Source organism: Globicephala melas, chromosome 2 (assembly GCF_963455315.2).
Source record: "Globicephala melas chromosome 2, mGloMel1.2, whole genome shotgun sequence".
Classification (NCBI taxonomy): Eukaryota; Metazoa; Chordata; class Mammalia; order Artiodactyla; family Delphinidae; genus Globicephala; species Globicephala melas.
The window spans coordinates 77,718,058-77,739,248 of NC_083315.2; the positions used below are offsets into that span (position 1 = coordinate 77,718,058).

General features: G+C 36.4%; 1 protein-coding gene across 1 annotated transcript in view; it reads left to right on the forward strand.

Moving 5' to 3' along the window:
* PRTG (protogenin) overlaps positions 1-21,191 on the forward strand; it is a 128,189-nt gene that overhangs the window by 48,460 nt on the left and 58,538 nt on the right. The window contains exons 3-11 of the mRNA XM_030878759.2: positions 7,716-7,860; positions 9,528-9,661; positions 11,232-11,369; positions 11,632-11,790; positions 12,399-12,558; positions 13,371-13,618; positions 15,701-15,865; positions 19,106-19,411; positions 20,146-20,334. Coding sequence (XP_030734619.1) covers positions 7,716-7,860; positions 9,528-9,661; positions 11,232-11,369; positions 11,632-11,790; positions 12,399-12,558; positions 13,371-13,618; positions 15,701-15,865; positions 19,106-19,411; positions 20,146-20,334 — 1,644 coding nt within the window. The remainder of the gene's footprint in view (positions 1-7,715; positions 7,861-9,527; positions 9,662-11,231; positions 11,370-11,631; positions 11,791-12,398; positions 12,559-13,370; positions 13,619-15,700; positions 15,866-19,105; positions 19,412-20,145; positions 20,335-21,191) is intronic.

Consider the following 21,191-nt stretch of genomic DNA (forward strand, 5'->3'; position numbering starts at 1 on the left):
TTCCATTCCAGTCATCTCTGCCATCATTGAAACCCACAGCTGGTCTCTCCTCCTCTTTCTAATGGCCTCTTAACAGGTCTCCCTGCCTCTAAGCAGTATCTCTGTATAGGTATTTGACTGTTTGATGATCAAATGTACATGGGCTTAGAACTAGGAGAATAATAATAAAGGAATAGCTAATATTCCCATGAGGTAAACTAGTTTTTTTAAAATAGATTTAAAAGAAATGCTTGATTCCTCCACGGGTTCGATCCCTGGTCAGGGAAGATCCCACATGCTGCGGAGCAACTAAGCTCATGTGCCACAATTACTGAGCCTGCACTCGAGAGCCTACGAGCCACAACTACTGAGCCCGCCTGCCACAACTACTGAAGCCCGTGTGCCTAGAGCCTGTGCTCTGCAACAAGAGAAGCCACCGCAATGAGAAGCCCGTGCACCACAATGAAGAGTAGCCCCTGCTCGCCACAACTAGAGAAAGCCTGTGCACAGCAATGAAGACCCAATGTTGTCAAAAATAAATAATAAATAAATAAAAGATCTAAAATACTTAAAAAGAAATACTTGATTCCTAAATAAATTTTAGACTGATTCAATTTACATGCATATATCTATATTTCCTATCTTTAACAGATTCCTAGATATGGAAATAATACTACTTCAGATGAGACCCATAGTTTCAAAATCCTAGTACACCAGAGTTTCAAGGTGTTATTTGTTTTGGAAATTTGGGAATTTAACACATATTCTTACCCAGCTAGAAAGCCAGTGCATATGAACCTCTATTTGAGCAGCAGAATTGCTTGGATGTAGAACCAGTAAGTTTTGCCTTCCACAGAAAGTTTGAGAATCTCAAGCTTTTACTGAGAGAATTCACATGGGATCTTTGGAGATTACCTGGATTCAGATCACACCCTCACCTCACTGGCTGCAGAACCTTAAGGAGGTTGCTAATCTCCTTGTGTCTCAGTTTCCTGAACTGACAACTAGGGTAATAATAGTTGTGAGGATTAAATAAACTAGAATATGTAATGTACTTAACTTGCTGCCTTGCAATAAAGTATATGTTAACCTATAGTTATTTCTGTCATCATTATAACCTCTGTTCTGTGCTTTCATAATATTCCATAATTTTCCTTCATAGCATTTATCACAGTTTGAAATTACTATATACTTGCATAGTCATTTAGTTAAATGCCTTTCTCCATTGCTAGACAAAGATCCCTGAGGGTAGAGCCTCTGTTAGTTTTGTTCATCATTGGATCCTTGACATCTTGAACATACTAGGCACTGAATAAACAATTGTTGCATGAATGAATTTAGAAGAGATTACTGTAGTCGAGAATTGTTCTAAAATAAGTGTGATTAAAATCCTTTTCTGGAATAGGGAGACAGTTAATCTGGCCCATTATTTTATGAATAATTGCTTGATTCAAAGCCTGTCAGCAAGGGTTAACTACACATTAAATGAATGGTTTGATTATAAAATAGTGAGATTTATGTTAATATATGACTCATGGAGATTAACTTCTTTGTGTCATAGTTACAATGTATACCTTTAATAGCATAAATACTCACTTTTTTATATAACTATTTTACACTGACTATTTAAATACTGTTGCATGCTTACCATATAAATAGTTTGGGAGTAATTGATGCCAGACTACTTCTTTCTTTGGTGAGGTGGGGTTGTTAAAAGCCTGCTGACAAATCTCATGTATTGAGAATGTACCCAGTGAAAAAGAGTTAAAAATACATAGTTAGTAGAAAGAAAGATATCAGTTCCTTTCGATGTAACAAAGATATATACGTACATTCAGTTTTGCTAGTAATTAGGCTAAGCAGTTTAAAGATTTAGAAGGAGGGTGACTAAGACAATGCTTTTGGACAGCATTTAAAATTGAATCACATTCTTTGTGAGATTGTGTTGTTCATGGTGGTTTTAGCAGTAATGGTTTGACTTACAAGAGCATTTGAATTGATAGATGGAGGCCACTTACGAGTCAAATGCAGCCCATATCAAACACTGTTGTATGTCTGGAGGATGTTTGTGAAAGGGGAAGAGGGAAAATGAGAGCAGGGAGACCAGACAAGAGACTGTTATAGTGATTCCATTGAGATATGTTGGGACAGGGATACAGGAATGGGTTTAATATATGTTTAGGAGTTAAAATCAGTGGAAAGTGGTGATTGATGGAAGAGAGTGCAGGGTGAGTTGCTGCACAGTGGTGTGACCGACTGAGGTAGAGATACAGGCTGGGAGGAAAGAAGATGATTTCATTTGGGACACGATGAGTTTGAAGTACGTTTTATAACTTCCAGGTGAAGAAGTCCAGTAGACAGTAGGAGCCATGGGTATGAAGCTCTGAGCGTGGTGATCTAAGCTGGAGATGTATTCTGGGGACTCCGAAGCAACAGGTGGATGTAGTTGAAAACTGAAAGTGGATGAGATCACCCAAGGAGAATATGGAGAGAGAAAAAAACAGAGAACTCTAGAAGGGAGGGCAGGAGGAGGAAGGAGAGCCTCAGAGGGAGTGAGAGAAATAGGAGTGCACAGTGTCATAGACACTGTTTCAATAAAATAATAGGGGAAGAAGGCAGATTAGATGTTTGAGGCATCGCATCAGAGAGAAAGAAGGGGAGACAGCTAGAATTGACTATTCTTTAGGGAAGTTTTGATCATGGGGAAGAGAGAGAGTGGGTAGCTGCTCGAGGGGTTTGTGTTGTAAAGAGAGGCCTGGAGTTTTGTTCTCTTTGTGTTTTGAGTTTGGGAGAGAATCACTTTTAAAAAAAATTATTCATTCATTCATTCATTCTGCTCTGGGTCTTAATTGCGGCACGCGGGATCTTCCCTGTGGCATGTGGGCTCTTAGTTGCGACACGCATGCGGGATCTAGTTCCCCACCAGGGATGGAACCCGGGACCCCTCTGCATTGGGAGCGCAGAGTCTTACCCACTGGACCACCAGGGAAGTCCTTAATCACTTTTATAAGCTGAAGGAAGGAGTCAGGAGAAGAAGATTTTAAATATGCAGGAGAGAGAAATAAAAAACACAGATATATCAGGTTCCCAGAGGCGAGGGCAGAGGAAGCGGGTGGCACCCAGATGGAGGAGTTACAAAAGGAAAAAAGGAACTTATTTTTAAGGTTGAGACATGTTTGCCTCTTTCTCTTCAGTCTCAGAGGTACTGATGAAAATCCCAAGGAATATCTGGCTTGATCTTCTCTGGGCAAAATCATTTTGCCAGCAGGTTGGTTCAGAAGAGACCAAGAAGTTAGACATGTTAAGTATAAAGGTGTTTTTGAGGATTAAAAAAAAAAATCTTTATACAGTACTTGCTTCATAACTTGCTGAAAACCAGAGTGGGATCAAGAAATAGTCTTACTGGATGGATGTATTAACTAACCTTATTGTGGTTGTCATTTCCCAATATATACATGTATCAGACCTCAGACTTACACAGTGTTGTACACCTTAAACTTACACAATGCTATTTATCAATTATATCTCAATAAAGCTGGAAGGAGGGGGAAAGAAACTAGGTTAAAGATTGCCTAGGGCTGGGGTGGGGAGGGGGTGGAAAGATTAGGGAGTGATAACTGAAGGATATGGGATTTCTTTCTGAAGTGATGAAAATATTCTAGAATTGATTATGGGGATGGTCGCAAGCTCGGTCAATATACCAAAATCCATCGAATTGTGTACTTTCAGTGGGTGAATTATGGAATGTAAATCACATGCAATGTGAATTATATCTCAGTAAAGTTGTTTCATATACACGCACACACACACACACACCATCAAAAGTAAATAAATATCCTTGCTGTATTATAGGATACATCCATTTATGTTTTAGTTCTCAGACTTTTGTGACTCCAAAGTTCTAGCCCATTTGACCTAAAGTGCAAAATTAGTTTAGTTTTTGTAGTAAAAAATGCTTATGGGTTTCATGGACTTATTTGTCTGGGAAAGAGAGGGAATTGCTCAAAGGTAGTGGTTCAGAGACATCATATTGTTTGGTTGATTAGATGAGATTCAGAGTGAAAACAACTCTCAAGTGCCTAAGTGGTTGGAGGGAAATTACTCAAGGTAACAGAGTGATTATATTGTTCTCAGTAATCACAGCACTGATAAAAAGTTGTATAATATATAAAAAGCCCTCACTATGTTGGTTTATTTAATCTTCATAAAAATCCTTTAAGAGAGGAGGGACAGATATTTGTCTCTAAAAATAATACACTGAAGTATGGGGGGCTCTTTAGAGTTATAGCAAACAAAATAATAAAAAGCATTATTTTCTTCTCATCCCAAGCCTTGGTATTTATACCTGGGAAACTCCCTACATTTCTGGTTACTTTGTTTAAAGACCTAATAGAATTGGAAAACAGTTTTTAAATTTCAGTTTAATTCAACAAGTATTGTTTTAGTGCCGAGTCTGTGCCATTCATTGACTTAAGGGATCCTGCAAAGAATATGGCCCACTACTCAGCCTCACTGAGCTCGGAGTGTAGAATGGGAGAAAGACTTGTGAATAAGTGACTATAATACTGTGGGATAAAAGTAGCAATAAAGGTCTTCATTTTACAGAAGTAGAGAAGAAGGTCAGGAACAGCTTCCCAAAGGTTCAGACAAGAGAACTAGGCTTTAAATGATGATAGGATTTCACCAGCTGGACAAAGAGACCTAGGATATTTGAAAGAGAAGGAAAGCTCATATAAATGCTCAGAAGTGTGAAATAGGGTATATTCAGAGAATTAGAAATAGTTGTGTCTGTGGAACATAATTTCAAGTGGTTGAATACAAAGTGACAGAGTTTTGCAGGGACTAAATAATTCATCAGTAACACAAATCAAATTTGTATTTTATGACCATCACTCTGGAAGGTAACTCTGTTGTCAGGACAGATGTCACCTAAGACACTCCAGCAAGACTTCCAGGCAGTAGGTGATAAGGACCTGAATAAAAAAAGAGTACTATTAGGGATGGAGAGAAGTCAGATATGAGATGTATATTGATAGATAGAGATATGTCTCATATGTATGTGTATCAGATAAAACATACTGAATTAGGTGCTTGATTCATTGTAATGGGATAAAGGAAGAAGAAATTGTTCAAATAGATGGGGTTGGAGGAACTACTGCTTTATGAAGAAAAGTTAAACTATATTAGATATTTCAATCTGGGGAGGTAAATGCTGGGAAAGAGTAAGATAAAAATTCCCACTTTGAAGTCTGTAAATTGAATATAGATGGGATTATCCATGACAACTAAAGCTAAAGGTCATGTCCTCACACATGGAAAAAATAAATATGGAATCAAGAGCAATTAATAATTCATAAAGCAGGCATTAAACTTTTCAAAACTTAGGTCTTAATTCCCCCGAAATATGAATATATTCGACAAAAGTTTAGTTAATTAAATGAAAGATAAGCTTACATTGTTATTTGTAAATAGATTAATATCCTAGAAAGTGATTACAGAAGCAATTAAAAAGAAAAACTGTATTGATTTTGAGAGTTTGGTGTTCTTGAATAGTGATTCTTAAACATTTTAGTCTCAGTCTTTTTTTTTGCGGTACGTGGGCCTCTCACTGTTGTGGCCTCTCCCGTTGCGGAGCACAGGCTCCGGACGCGCAGGCCCAGTGGCCATGGCTCACAGGCCCAGCCGCTCCGCGGCATGTGAGATCTTCCCGGACTGGGGCACAAACCCGTGTCCCCTGCGTCGGCAGGCGGACTCTCAACCACTGCGCCACCAGGGAAGCCCACTCTCACTCTTTATATGCTTAAAACTTCTTGAGGACCTCAAAGAACTTTTATTTATATGGGTTATATCTATTGATACTTTATTATTAGAAATCGAAACTTAGAAATTTTAAAAATATTCATTAATTAATTTTGAAATTAAAGCATTGATCAATTATATATTAACATACACATTTAATGAAAAATAACTATTTTCCAAAACATTTTAGTGAGAGGAGTGACATTGTTTTACATTTGCCCAAATCTCTTTAATTAGCTTAATAGAAGACAGCTGGATTCTCACACTGCATTAGGTCTGTTGCTTTGTCATCCATCATGTAGCTTCTGGAAACACTATATACTCAACAGAAATGAAAGTGAAAAAGGCAAAGGATGATTATCGTAAAAATGCTTTTGACCTTGTGGGTCCACTGACAGCAGCAGTTTGAAAACCAGTGTTCTTAAAGAAGTAGGAATTTTCTGTTACCTACATAAATAAAGTATTAATTTACCCCCACTCCACCCTTCTTGGAAGTTGATACTCCTAAGAATATTTTCGCTTTTATTCACTGACTTTGTTCCATACCTCTAAAGGCCCATGATTCATTTACAGATTAATGAAGTCAAGTCCAAGGCAGAGTTTGTTAGTCTTCTGTGACCTTTTACCCTTCCCAGTCTAATGAAGCATAAGGCATCTAGCCCTTATTCCTTCTATTTTTCTTCAGAATTTCTCATTTTATTGGTAAATTGTAAAGGCATATATATTTTTTGAACTGGAGTTTGAGGATGGGGAGTAAGACTATCATTGGGGCCCTTTCTTTATATCCTGGAAGACTTAGTAGAGGGAAGGCAAGCTACACTATTACCTGGAGTCTGGACTCCATCAAAATGTGAAACCATGGACATGATGACCAGTTCCTAGAGGCTTGTCTAGAATACTAAAGAAGAATTATCTAGAAAATATCAACACTTAAGACTTATTTAAGTCTAAAGATAGTCTCTCGAGTCTGTGTACCTTTTTATTCATCAGACACATCATTTGTCTTCACTCTTTCCTCTCTCATTCTGCTCCAACAATACCAACCTCATTTGATTCCAGACATGGAGTGACATGTCTGTCTAATAAGAACCAAGTCTCAGTTTTCATTATACCTGTAGAATCTCTCCATTCTCACTGCCACCACCCAGTTCTTTCATTTTGATTTAAAGAGCCTGTTGGTCTTTTGATTTAAGGCTCTTTTTCTTCAATCCATCCTATCTAACAATACCTGATTAATTTTTCCCAGACACTACTGTTTTCATGACACTCCTTTGCTCAGAACTTTTCAGTGAGGCCTTAATTTGTACCATGATACAAATCTGTTTTATCTCTACTCTCCTTCCACTTTTCCATGAACCCTTTTTCTGATCTATTCTACAATAGTTAGTCCTGGCTGTTACCGTAGAATCTTGTGAACGCAGGCTGCACATTTCTTACTTCTGTGCTTGTCGTCATGTTGCTCCTTTAACCTGGAATGTCCTTTTTTTCTCCTTCCATCTAAACCCAAAGCGTTCTTCAAACCTCAATTCACAACCAATCCCTGTAAAAGATTTTTACCTGACTAATCTGTCTTTATTGATCTCCCTCTCCTCTGAAATACAATAGTGTTTGAGATTTGTACTACACAGCTTAGTATATCATTACATACCATTGGTAATTGCTTATTTTTGTTTCAGTTATATTAATTTTTTTCTGAAATAGATCTGAGTTTGTTGAGAATTTCATTTTGGGAAAGACCAAACTCCTTTAGCTGGACAACTGCCCAGTGGTATTTCTAAAATTATTCCTTAATTTCTCTTTGTGCTTGTTAAGTTGAGTTGGCCGTATGTCTGGGCAGGAGTTCAAGTTTGATAAATAATATCTAGCATAATGTTATTTCCAAGTATAGTATGGTAGTGCAGGTACTTATTCTGAATTTGACGAACTTTATCTTATAGCTATTTCTGCATTTGAAGTTCAGCCAATTTCTACTGAGGTCCAAGAAGGTGGAGTTGCTAGATTTGCATGCAAGATTTCATCAAACCCTCCTGCAGTCATAACGTGGGAATTAAATCGGACAACTCTACCTGTAACTATGGACAGGTAAATACAGCTTTTGTCTTTGAATATGATACAGGAATGACAAGGACTTCATCATAAAACTGTATATGGGGAAAGACCACTGTGGAGCTTATTTTCGTTTATGGTAGCAATAACCAATTTCTTAAAGACATTTCAAACTTAGGCAAGGAATTAGATCATCAGTCTCTGGTACATGGGGCATAGTTCCTGTTTTTTTTGGTTCAGATCAGAATTCAGATACTCTACCTTAGTGCTTTGTTCCTTTCCTCAATCATCTTTTCCAATCATGGGACCACCTGAGTACCTGGATGGCAGCCCAAGGATTTAGGAAGCTGAATTACACTTTTAGTGCTGGGGATAATAGTGCTGGTATAAGGGTCTCCCATATACGCAGTGGTGGTTGCCCACTTCCATCTCTGCCTTCTGCTTACCAACCCCCTCTGCACTACATACACACACACGTGCACACACTCGCGCGCATACACACACCTAGTTTGATTCCAATCCTGATGAGTAGTAATATTCCTTAGGAGGCAAAAATCCCTTGCTGAAATGGTAGAGAGAACTAAGATGGACAAAGTTATTCAAGGAAGAGCTTTAAAAAAAAAACTTACATTCAGATATATCTTGGAGAGTACATAGATATTAAAATGCAAAAAATCAGGTATTTGAAAAATATCATACTAAACTCTAGACCACCAGTTAGCTATATGTAAGCTATAATGTCAAGTGAGATTCTGTGTAAAATTACACTGATAGATTTCACAAATCACATACAGCGGGGGTCCCCAACCCCCGGGCCATGGACCGTTACCTGCCCGTGGCCTGTTAGGAACCAGGCTGCACAGCAGGAGGTGAGCGACGGGTGAGCAGCAAAGCTTCATCTGTATTTACAGCCGCTCCCCATTGCTCACATTACCGCCTGAGCTCCGTCTCCTGAGCAGCATTAACTTCCCATAGGAGCGCAAACCCTACTGTGAACTGCACATGCGAGGGATATAGGTTGGACGTTCCTTATGAGAATCTACTGCCTGATGATATGAGGTGGAGCCGAGGTGGTGATGCTGGCACTGGGGAGCGGCTGCAAATACAGATTATCATTAGCAGAGAGGTTTGGCTCCACAGAGACCATAATAAATCAGTTGCCTGCAGACTCATATCAGAACCCTATCAGTGGTGAGTGACAATTAAGTTGCATCTTACAGAGTAGACAGGACATAAGCAACACACTTCAGGTGTCGCTGTCTCCCACCATCCCCAGATGGGTCCATCTAGTTGCAGGAAAACAAGCTCAGGGCTCCCACTGATTTTGCATTATGGTGTGTTGTATAATTATTTAATTATATATTACAATGTAATAATAATAGAAATAAAGCACACAATAAATGTAACGTGCTCGAATCATCCCTGGGGGGACCGGGGAAAAAATTGTCTTCCACAAAACCCATCCTTGGTGCCAAAAAGGTTGAGGACTGCTGAGGTACAGCATAATTACTTATGTTTTAGAGAGTTGTAGTAACCCAAATGAAAACAATTGAATCCAGCTAATATTTTTTAAAGTCTTTAAAGTATTATTGCATCTGGCATTTTTAAAAGGTTGAGTATATGAATTCTTATCATAGAATATATGTTAAGATAAAATATAAAATCTACTACAGAGAGTTTAATCATCTTTCCTCTCATGACAGGGTAACTGCATTACCAACAGGAGTATTGCAGATCTATGATGTTGATCAAAAGGATGCTGGAAATTACCGTTGTGTTGCTGCTACTGTAGCCCACAGACGTAAAAGTATGGAGGCCTTGCTCACGGTGATTCCAGGTACCACACATAAGTTGATTTTTCAGTTTTTAATGGGACCAGCTATTAATTTGCCTTCTCTGGCTATAATAGTATACCGTAAAGTAGTACTTCAATTACATTTAAATTTTATTGTAATCTATTTGGAAAATGATCATTTTTATCTATTTAAGCAACCTTCTTCTCAAACTAACTTGTTTTATATGTCAATGTCAACATCTTTAAGAAAGATTGAATTTTTGTTTTGTAAATACTTCATTTTTGTTTTTAAAATATAAAATACAGAAAATCTCAAAAAAGAGATAATAATCATCTATTTAGATGATAATAATCAAATATCAAATAGATGATAATAATCATCTATTTCCACTAAAATTGTCCATTGTCAATAAAAATACATTTGTTTCCAGTTTGGGTTTTTCTGTTTGTTGTTTTAAGAAAAATTATAATTTGCATTTGTAGAAATGATGCATGTTTTATTTTAAAGAGTAATGTCTGTAAAAGTAAAATAACTTTTTTTACATTAAACAGTGTAAAAAGTACAAAGATATATTTTAAAAATGTCCCTAGTTCCATATCCAGAGATTATCACTGTTAACATTAAGTGAACATAATTTCATATATTTTACCGTTCATAAATATAGTTAGAAGGGAAACTGGCTTGAGAGATGATATGAAGAAAGAAATATTTATTTTATTAAAATGGAATTATACATAGATGCTAGTTTTTTATTTTTAAATAATTAAATTTACTTGAATGTAGTGGGAGAAAACCAGACCTAAAGACATTGTTGAACTTCACGTGAGTGTTTACTCTTCACAAGAGATATTACATCCTAAAGATCCTTTAAGACTAAAAATTTTTTCACAGAAACATTGAGACTTAAATTAAATTTTTAATGCCATGTTTTAATTTTAGGTGGTATCTATTAGCTTCTTGGTATGAAGCATAAAGACAAAAGCACTCTCACACTTCTTTCTTCTCCCCACTGTCACATAAATTCCTAACAAGATTAGTGAAAGCATTAAGTCAGTGTTTGAACCTCAATTAAAAGTGGATGATATGGAAACAACCTAAGTGTCCATCAACCAGTGAATGGATAAATAAAATGTGTCTTATCCATTTAATTAAGTATTAATCTATTATTATTATTCAATAAAAGAAATGAAGTACTGGTACATGCTACAGCTTAGATCAACCTTGAACATTATGTTAAGTGAAAAGCCAGTCCCAAAAGACCACATAATGTATGGTTCCTTTTTTCTGAAATGTCTGGATTAGGCAAATCCAGAGACACAAAGTAGTTGTCAGGCTATGGGGAGAGGAGATTGGGGAATGATTGCTGATGGGATGGAGTTTCTTTTTGGGGTGATGAAAATGTTTTAAAATTGATTATGGTAATAGTTGTATAACTCTGAAAGTACTAAAAACCATTGAATTATATACTTCAAATGGGTGAGCTATATCTCAATAAAGTTGTTTTTCAAAAAAGAAAAAAGTGAAAAACTTCAGAATAGATATTTTAACTCATTTCATTCATTATATCTTATTTATAATTTTTTCTTATATCCTGCCTTTTCCATCTCAAAGGTAAGGAGTCTAAATCCTTCCACACACCAACCATTATAGCAGGTCCACAGAACATAACAACATCTCTTCATCAGACTGTTGTTTTAGAATGTGCGGCCACAGGAAATCCCAAACCAATCATTTCTTGGAGCCGTCTTGGTAAGTCTTAGGAAAAAAAAAAAGTCTTTTCCTTCAACTTTGTTCATACGGGTGAAACTGATAACATGTTTATTTTATATACAGCACACATGTTTGGCAATTATGTGGCTTTTAACTTTCTGGTATTTCAGTGTGTAGAGGAAAAGTTTTAGCATAGAAAATTTTAGACTTTTTATAATAATGATTGTTTGAATAGTGATTTTTTGACAAATTTTAGATCACATGTTGCATTGTTTTAACTGAACTGTTCTCTTTGAAATAGATCACAAGTCCATTGATGTCTTCAATACTCGGGTACTTGGAAATGGTAATCTCATGATATCTGACATCAGGCTGCAACACGCTGGAGTATATGTTTGTCGGGCCACTACCCCGGGCACACGCAACTTTACGGTTGCCATGGCAACTTTAACTGTATTAGGTATGTTTTCTTTCCTTCTGCAATCAGGAGAATCTTACATCTTAACATTTGCTATTTTATCTCGTAGCTTACTTCCACTTTTCTTGAATTTTGTAGTGTTGATATAAAATTGTAAACCAGTGATGAATTTTAGGAGGAAATTAAAGCCCTACGTTAAAATATAACTAGAATCACTCTGAAGTTACCATCCTGTTTGCTTTTATAACATTATGGTTCTTCTTAGTTAATTTAAGCTTCCTTTTTAATTTCCTTCTCACCCACCTACAAATTCATATACCCATTGACCAGTCTAAGATTTTAATCTATTGTCTCCATGCATTCACAAGCGGCTGTATATTGGGCTTGGTTAAGTTAGGATTATGGCACACATATTTTTAGTGTGTTTGTATAGATGGTGTCAATGGGAAAAGCCTGGGGAAAGTGGACATTAACTGAGCAATGCAGAGAAAAGACATCTGGAGAGATAGATAAATGTAGAGTGTAGACAGGAAGCTCAGAATATCAAATATTTTCAGGGGTGGGACTTGCGTCACTTGCTGTACTCTTCCTTGACTCTATATCATTCCTGTTTGGACCACAAAAATATTTTCTTTTTTCTTTAAAAATAGCTCCTCCTTCATTTGTCGAATGGCCAGAAAGTTTAACGAGGCCTCGAGCTGGTACTGCTCGATTTGTATGTCAGGCAGAAGGAATCCCCTCACCCAAAATGTCATGGTTGAAAAACGGAAGGAAGATACATTCAAATGGTAGAATTAAAATGTACAACAGGTGGGCTAAGTCACTTTGCTACTATTTTAGATAAGATATAATGGCTTTAGTAATTCTTATGTGAAACGGTTATAGTTATAATATCAAATACCTAAATTATCCTGGTATTTTAAACTGAAGTAAAATCAATAAGAAATAAAGTTAAGAGTGTAATATCAGCATGTCAGAAATCCTTTTGTATTTTATACGTGGATCGTGGAAGTGGGAGATTATAATGAAATGAATGTTGAAACAGTTCCCCAGACCTGGGTTCTGGTCCTGGTAAGCCACCAGCTAAGTTATTAGCAAGCACGTTAACCCTTTGGAGTCTCAGTTCCTTGTTCCATAAAGTGAGGAAGTTCAAAGGAAATAAATAAGTCTCTAAGAGTTCCTCCACAGTTCAAACTTAATGATTTTAAGAACTCATTTTTATTAGTATAAATATGAATCTTCTTGTATCACTCTTGTATGTTGAACAAAACTTTTGAACATTTTTGTTGACCTGAATTTTATGTAGCATTGCAATGTTACAGAAATTTAGATGCTACTACAGATTAATATACTTTCTTAATAAAAGCCAAATTTTAAAGAAGAGATTAAGCTGTCACCTAAAGCAAACAGGATTTGGATATCACAAGTACTTATTTATATAGACTCAGAAAATAAGAGTAATTTTAAGCAATTCATATAGATTTTTTTCATAGGGCTGGTCACACAGTTTTTTGTTCTTAATAACTTGTTTTTTAAAATTAAGAGTGCACTTAGTAATAGCTTAACTTTATTTTTATGTCATCCTTAGAATTTTCATTGAAATAATTTTTTTCTTTCCTCAGTAAATTGGTAATTAACCAGATTATTCCTGAAGATGATGCTATTTATCAGTGCATGGCTGAGAACAGCCAAGGATCTATTTTATCTAGAGCCAGACTGACTGTAGTAATGTCAGAAGACAGACCCAGTGCTCCCTATAACGTGCATGCTGAAACCATGTCAAGTTCAGCCATCCTTTTAGCTTGGGAGAGGCCGCTTTATAATTCAGACAAAGTCATCGCTTATTCTGTGCACTACATGAAAGCAGAAGGTAAGCAATTTGAGTACTGTTTATTTTTATGTGCTATTTACTGTCAGGGATTTGTTTTCAATATAAATGATGTCTCACATAATCCACAAAATATTTTTGAGGTTCTGTGGCATTTACCTCTTTTAATAAAGTAATTACTATATCACCTGTGTATAAATTTTTTGTTAAATTTTGTATTGTTGTGTACTTCATGTATATAAGTATAGTTTAAGATTTTCTGTTTAGAAATAAGTACCATCTCTGCATGCTAAAAGTTACAGAGTGGTGTACTTAGGAATTGCGTTTCAGCCGAGATGTAAATTCCTTCCCTAAGACTTAAATATATCAATTTAAGTATGCAGTTACATAGGAACAATGGTGTAACTGCTTAATAAAATAATAAGGTGAACTGTAGTCACTATAGCATGTTATTTTTAAAGGGGAAAGTAAACATTTTCAGATTCCCCGTAATATGATTTTATATATTTTGATTATTTTTCTGAAATCTCATAGATCTTTCTAAAAACTGAGCAGGATACTCTTTATTGATATCTCATTTATTATGTAAAAGTAAATATCAAATCTTTCTTAAAATTTTTATTCAGTTCCATTTCTGGAATCTTTTTTATCCTCATATTTTCTTTTGGCAAAAATTTAGAGGAAAAACTAGTTATAAATCCTAGAGATTTCACTATTGATTTCTCATGGAAACAATGGCAGAGGTTTACAGATTTTAGTTATATACAAAACAGCCTACTTTTTATGTGATAGACATTCCAAACAAATTCAGATACCCAAAGAATGGTGATATAATAAAATTGTCTGTACAAACAGGTGGTTTGTTGTTGTTTGTTTTTTGTACTTTGAAGTAGTATTTTGAAAAGGAGTATTTTGAATTTAAATCAGGGGTCATGGTAGCAAGAAGAATGAAAGTCTGTTAACTGAGCATGTTGGAGTATGTTAATTCCCTTTTTAATGATTTAAGAAGGTAAAAGGAATGCTGGTTTTGGTGGAGACCACTCTTGTTCGCTATTATGGTTGTTTCATTAGAGCCCTCCACATGCGGCTCAGTGGTCTATTCAAAGGCAGAACAAGGCTTTTTAATTCGAACTCAAGGACCTTGTTTGGTAGGTCAGAAATCGTACTATGCAGTTCCTAATTAACGAACCATTAGCTAGTCTGTTGTGAAATGCCTGTAATCTTGTCTAATTAAAATGCTATCAAGTTAATTCAGAAATGTGGGAAAACTTAATAGTGGAATTTGCCTTCTGTTTTGTTTATAAATCCAGTGTGGAGAGAAGGGGCTCCATCCTTAGAGAGTTTTGATTAAGTTGACGTGCATTTACTGTGAATTGTTCGCAAAGCACAGTAGCTGCCAGTGCTCTTGTTCCACTTTACAAGTTTACTCTGTAGGAATTAAATCCCACAAAGACAAATCCTCTTCTATACCTTGCTATGCATATTTTATTAAGAATTGCTGAGAATTTTTTTCCTCTCTAGGGGGGGAAAAAAAAACCTCATTGTGGAACAAAACATTTTGAAGCACATTCTGTGCCTCCCAGTTCTTTTGCTTTCAATATAAGTAAAAAGAACAACTTGTGTCAGTCAAATTTAATAGAATCTCTAGGGGCAAAATGAGATCTTTTGCAGGACAACTTTTGGTTTGGTTTGTTTTTATAAAGAGTAGAGCCATTACGTTCCCTACTGTCTCTCCATTTATGTTTAAAAGAAAAAGGAAACCATGAGTTTAAGCAAGTAAAATTTACACTGTTAATGAGCTACAGTGTTCTGTAGCATTAAACTCTGTTGTGTTACTGCTGTACATTGTCTCTGCTCTGGGTTTTGACTAGATGTTAAATGATGTTTAGAGAAGATTAATTGTTTTCAGTTTGATTTATTCAGGAAAAATTCAAGCTAGTAATTTGTAACAAGACATGGTTACTTTTAGAAAATAAAAACCTTCCTATTCACATGTTTTAAAGGGTCACAAAAGATAACAGAGAGATCCAAGGACCAGTGTTTCATAGTGGAAGAAAATGGTAATGGTCTTGTTAATTTTATTTTGAATATTCATAATTTTTAGACACTGATTCCTTAACCTAGGTTTAAACAATGAAGAGTATCAAGTAGTCATCGGAAATGACACAACTCATTATCTTATTGATGACTTGGAACCTGCCAGCAATTATACTTTCTACATTGTGGCTTATATGCCAATGGGAGCCAGCCAGATGTCCGACCACGTGACACAGAACACTTTAGAGGATGGTAAGAAAACGTGACTCTGGGTCATCTCAGCATGAACAGTAATATACTTTATCATTTTCAATGAATATGTGTTCTAACTCAGAGAAAATATCCTGGGTTTGGTTTAAAAACAAAAACAAATGTGATAACCAGCAGGCTAATTTACCATTTCAAATCTTACTCTCAGTTTTTGGCAGTAACATGATGAAGAGCACTTTCATTTATAATTCGTAATACAAATTTTAATAACAAAATTGTCCTTCTGTTTCTTCAAGTTCCTGGTTTAAATTGTAAGTGCGTTGCAGGGTTTTTGGTTTGTTTTCTTTTCTTTACTGAGGAGAACAAAATGTGAGATTCTCTAGGCGGGAAAAAATATAATGACAGTTACATATTGAGTGTATGTAATGACTGGAGGTCAGAGGCATTGGACTTCTGAAACTGGGAGTTTAAGAAGTTTAGTACTTGTCAGCTAAAAAAATTCTTATAAAATCAGATAGCAGTTAGTTTATTTTTAGATACATTGTGCTTATTCTGCACAAGCAGGAAAGTATTGCCTGTTCAGTTTGTTACCTGGGGTTGGAAATTGAGTTGCTGTCCTTTTGAGGGCAGGCCTCCATATACTCTTATAACGGTGGGAAATTCTATCCATTAAAATAGTGCTGGAGAACTGTTTCTCCTCCTCTGACTCTTCATCTCTCTCTTCAGGGCCTCTCCATGGCCCATTTTTGTACTCTGCAGTGTGAAAGGGGGATTGTTTAACATATACTTAATTATACTATTCTTCCTTTACACATGTTTTCGCATCCTCAGGAAATGGTCCACCTTTAGTTTTCAAAACATTTTTATATAAATGATTCTCACATCTTTTTCTTTGTCCATTTGGTCCCAGATCTATTATATCTCTATACTACTACTTGTGTAAATGTTTATAAATTCAGACTTTTACTAAATGAAAAAATTGTCATTGATCTGGATGATGAATTCCACATTTCAGTTTTCGTTTAAGAGTCTGTTCCATTTTAGAGTGAACCATGACCTCTCTGGTTACCTAATTACATTTAACAACTTCTGACATGCATATCTAAGGTGAAACACAGGCTGGTGTTTGTTGTAGTTGTTCTGGGTTTGTTTGGTATATGAGGTGTATTCCCCCATACCCTTCAAGAAAATGTGTCTTAGCATAGCAAGCTACTGGTTAAAGCTTGCCAATTCCAATTAAGCTGTGATCTCAAAGTTTTTCTCCTTTTAAACCTTTCCTTAATTCTGCAACTTTTTTGTTTAATTTTCATTTTGTTTTCTGGATAACATACGGACTTCTGACACTGCTTTTCAATTTTCTGCATCAGTATTCCCCCATTTCCTCAGCCTGTACTTCTCAGACTGAGATGTGTGGGTCTCCTAGTGTGCCCATCAGATACAACTAACACTTTTGGAGTGTCTAACACTGCGTGTTCTAAAAACGTTCCCTCCATTTATATCCTTTAATCCTCACATAACCCTATGATAGAAGAACCATTGTTATATAAGAGATAGTAGGGTGTTGGGGATAAGAATATAGGCTCTAGATCTACTTCTTCACTTACAAGCTGTGTGACCTTGGGTAAGTGATTTGACTTCTTTGTACCTCAGTGTCCTCAGCTATAAAGTAGAAATGATAATGGCACTTTCTTCACTGGGTCTTTGTGAGAATTCATGAGTTCATACACATAAAGGACTCAGAAATGCTTGATTGGTTTTCCCTTTCCTACCTATTATTTCATTCATTCAACAAATATTTATTGAGTACGTGCTGTGTGTTACTCAGTATTTAGTAGTGAATGAAAGAGACAAAAAATTGTCCCATACCTTGTGGAGCTTACTCTCTGTTGTGGGAGAAGGGACAGAGGAACAATAAATAAGATAAACAATCAATGATAGGCTCTGTTAGATAGTAGTAAGTGTTGAGGAGAAGGGGAGAAAAGCAGAGAAAGGGGTAAGGCTTTAGACAGAGATACCTCATGTAATAGGTGACATTTGAAGACCTGAAGGAAATGAAAATGAGGGAGCTGGCTAGGCAAATGACTGGGGGACGTGAATTCTAGGAAAGGACATGGAAATTGCTAAGGGCCTGAAGCACAAGCACGGCTGGACTGGAGGGAACAAGCAGAAAGCAGTAGGAGATGAGGCACAGAATGAATGAGGAACCAGCCATATAAGTAGGTAGGGCTGTGTATGAATCCATAATGAGGACTCTGGCTTTTACTGTGAGTGAAATGGGAGCTATTTTGAGCAGAAGAGAGACAAGATCTGACTTGCAATTTAACAGCAAATGTATTGGAGACTAGGTGGTGAAGAAGAGGGCAGAGGCAGGGAAATCTGTCAGGGGGCTGTTGCAACAAAACAGGCCAAGGGTGATGGTGCAGGGACCAAGGGGGTGGCCGTGTGAGTAGTAGAGTCATAGGATTGAACGTGGAGAGTGTATGGAGGAGTCAAGGGTGACACCAAGGTTTTTGTCTTGAGCAGTTGGACAAATAATTGCCATTACTTGAGGTAGGAAAGCCTGTAGAAGAAGCTATTCTTTTCATCCCCATTTTGTATATGAAGAAACCTAGACACAGAGAAATTAATTTGGCCAAGATCACACACAGACAGTAGTAATTGATATAACAGGGATTCAGTTACACAGAGACTAACTCCAGAACCCATCTTAGCTCTTAATATTAGACTGCCTCCCAGTTTACCTGGCTCATTTTCCTGGACTGCCTGTTGTATTCGAATTATTTACAGGGAAAAAACATTGTTTTCATATTAAGCGCCATATATTATAATTAGGAATACAAAATTCACACTAATTTTTAAGATACAACTCTTACTAAACACTTAAAATTATTTGTCAGGTTATAACCCTGGTGTCCTAAGCTTCTCCATTCTTCTGTAATTCTCTCTTCCTTGTTTTAAGACATTTTGGTTAGGGTTACTGAGAAGTATTCTCATATTAAGTAAGCTCCTATTAATCCCAAAGAACATCAGAACAGTCACAACAGCAGCAGTGAAAGCCTTGCTTTCTTTGGTTCTCTATATCGGATCCTCCCTCATTATTTTTTCCTTCCTCTTTCTGGTTTGTACTCTGCTTGACTGGAAACCTCAGCTAGGGCTGAAAGTATCTCTCTCTCCTTTATTATGTGATGTGTTGCTGTTAAGATACTTCAGTAAATACTGGTGTGCTAGTTGACAATTTTGATGCTAAATATTTATAAGCAACCTGTTTTCTTGTATGACTAGTTCCCCTGAGACCTCCTGAAATTAGTTTGACAAGTCGAAGTCCCACCGATATTCTCGTCTCATGGCTGCCAATCCCAGCCAAGTATCGGCGGGGCCAGGTGGTCCTCTACCGCCTGTCCTTCCGCCTGAGTACTGACAACTCCATCCAAGTTCTGGAGCTCCCAGGGACCACTCATGAGCACCTGTTAGAGGGCCTGAAACCTGATAGTGTCTACCTGGTGAGGATTACTGCTGCCACCAGAGTAGGGCTGGGAGAGTCTTCAGTATGGACCTCACACAGGACACCCAAAGCTACAAGCGTGAAAGGTAAATGTTGACTACTGAGGAAGAATAACACAGTATTTTTCTTTTTTTTCTTATCTAACTTATGTTTACATTTTAAAATTTTGTCTTATGAATTGAAGTATTCCATCGATCATGGGCTTAATTGAAAAAAATTTTAAAGTTTCTATTGAGTAGTTTTTTGCATGGAGCTCATTAGTGTGTAAAACTTTTGGTTACTCTATGTTTACTTAGCAGATCCTTCAAAGACAGATGGGTCCAAATCAAATTGAATTACCAGAAGTTATATATTAATAGAGACCTAATTAATATCATTGCCATATATATTTTTTTTAATTATCATTTTAACAGAAAAACCGTAATACTAGGAAGTTCCAGACCCGCCTCCTCTTTTACTAATGTGGAATGTAACATGACTGGGCTTTTTCTTGTTAATTGATTAATAATAATGCCTGTTCTATCACAGGGGAATATTGGATGGTCAAAATTAGGAAACACATACTGCTTCTTTGAAAAAACTTAAAATACACATGTAATTTTGTTCTTATTTATATACCTTAGTTTTTTAGGTAGTATTTTATATTTTTAATTCTGTCTCAAAATTTAATATCATTGTGGAATTTTCAATATTAAGGTAAAGTATAATTGTTGGAATTGAATTTTTATGCAACTGTTGGTTTAAAACAGAGAGAGCTATATACTATTCTGTGTTTTCATGTGCATTACGAGTTTCTTATTCATCTGGTGAATTTTTCTAGCCCCTAAGTCTCCAGAGTTACATTTGGAGCCTCTGAATTGTACGACCATTTCTGTAAAGTGGCAACAAGATGCTGAGAACACAGCAACCATTCAGGGCTACAAGCTGTACTACAAAGAAGAAGGGCAGCAGGAGAATGGACCCATTTTCTTAGCTACCAATGACCTTCTCTATACTCTCAGTGGTTTAGGTGAGTGAACCTGTACTGTTTTTCCTTTTTTCCTTCCTCCCTGACCAATTGGGAAAAAAGTTATAGGATATAAGGCAGAAGTAATGACTTAATCGTAAAAAGAAAAGAATTGACCCTGCTACATCATTGTGCATATTCTACTGCTTAAGTCAGTGAATGGTCCTTGACTCACCACTGTGAGTGAATCGGTACAATGTCAGATAACCAGGTTATCTTTCTATCTTCTCCCCACCTTTGGGCATCGATTTTCTTTCTAAAGTTTACTTCTGGTGGCGTGAGATCCTGATCAATTCTTGTGACTGTGTGGTGGATGTAGAATAGAAATGTAAAATTAGGAATATCACCAAATGATCAGATAATGCACAATAATTTAAGTTTAACTTAGAAATTGCCTGAGAGTGCCAGGTAGGTGTATTATTTTGCATGTGTGAAAGATATGTAAATTATGTACAAAATAATGCTCTTACATATGACCCATGTAACTGTAAATATTTACTTTATGTAGTTCTAACCCAGGAACACTAAAGAAAAAGCACTTAATTTTGTGTTTGGGTTCATCAGAGTTCTGAAAGACACTTTTATTCCCTATTCATCCTCTCTTTGCACAGTGAGAGGATTTCATGATGAAAACATGTTTAGTAGAAAGTAAAGACACTTATAACTACAGTAAATGTGTGAGTATAAACGTACTCAAGGTGTAGAATGCACACTTAGCTGTTTGTTGCTTGTGAGTAGATTTTTACCCGTAAGCACAAAGCAGCATCAACTAAATTCCTGCTGGATTGTTATCACACCTTCTGCACATAATGGAAATTTACAAGCACTCTGGCTTTCCCTGTAACAGACTGCCCTTTGGA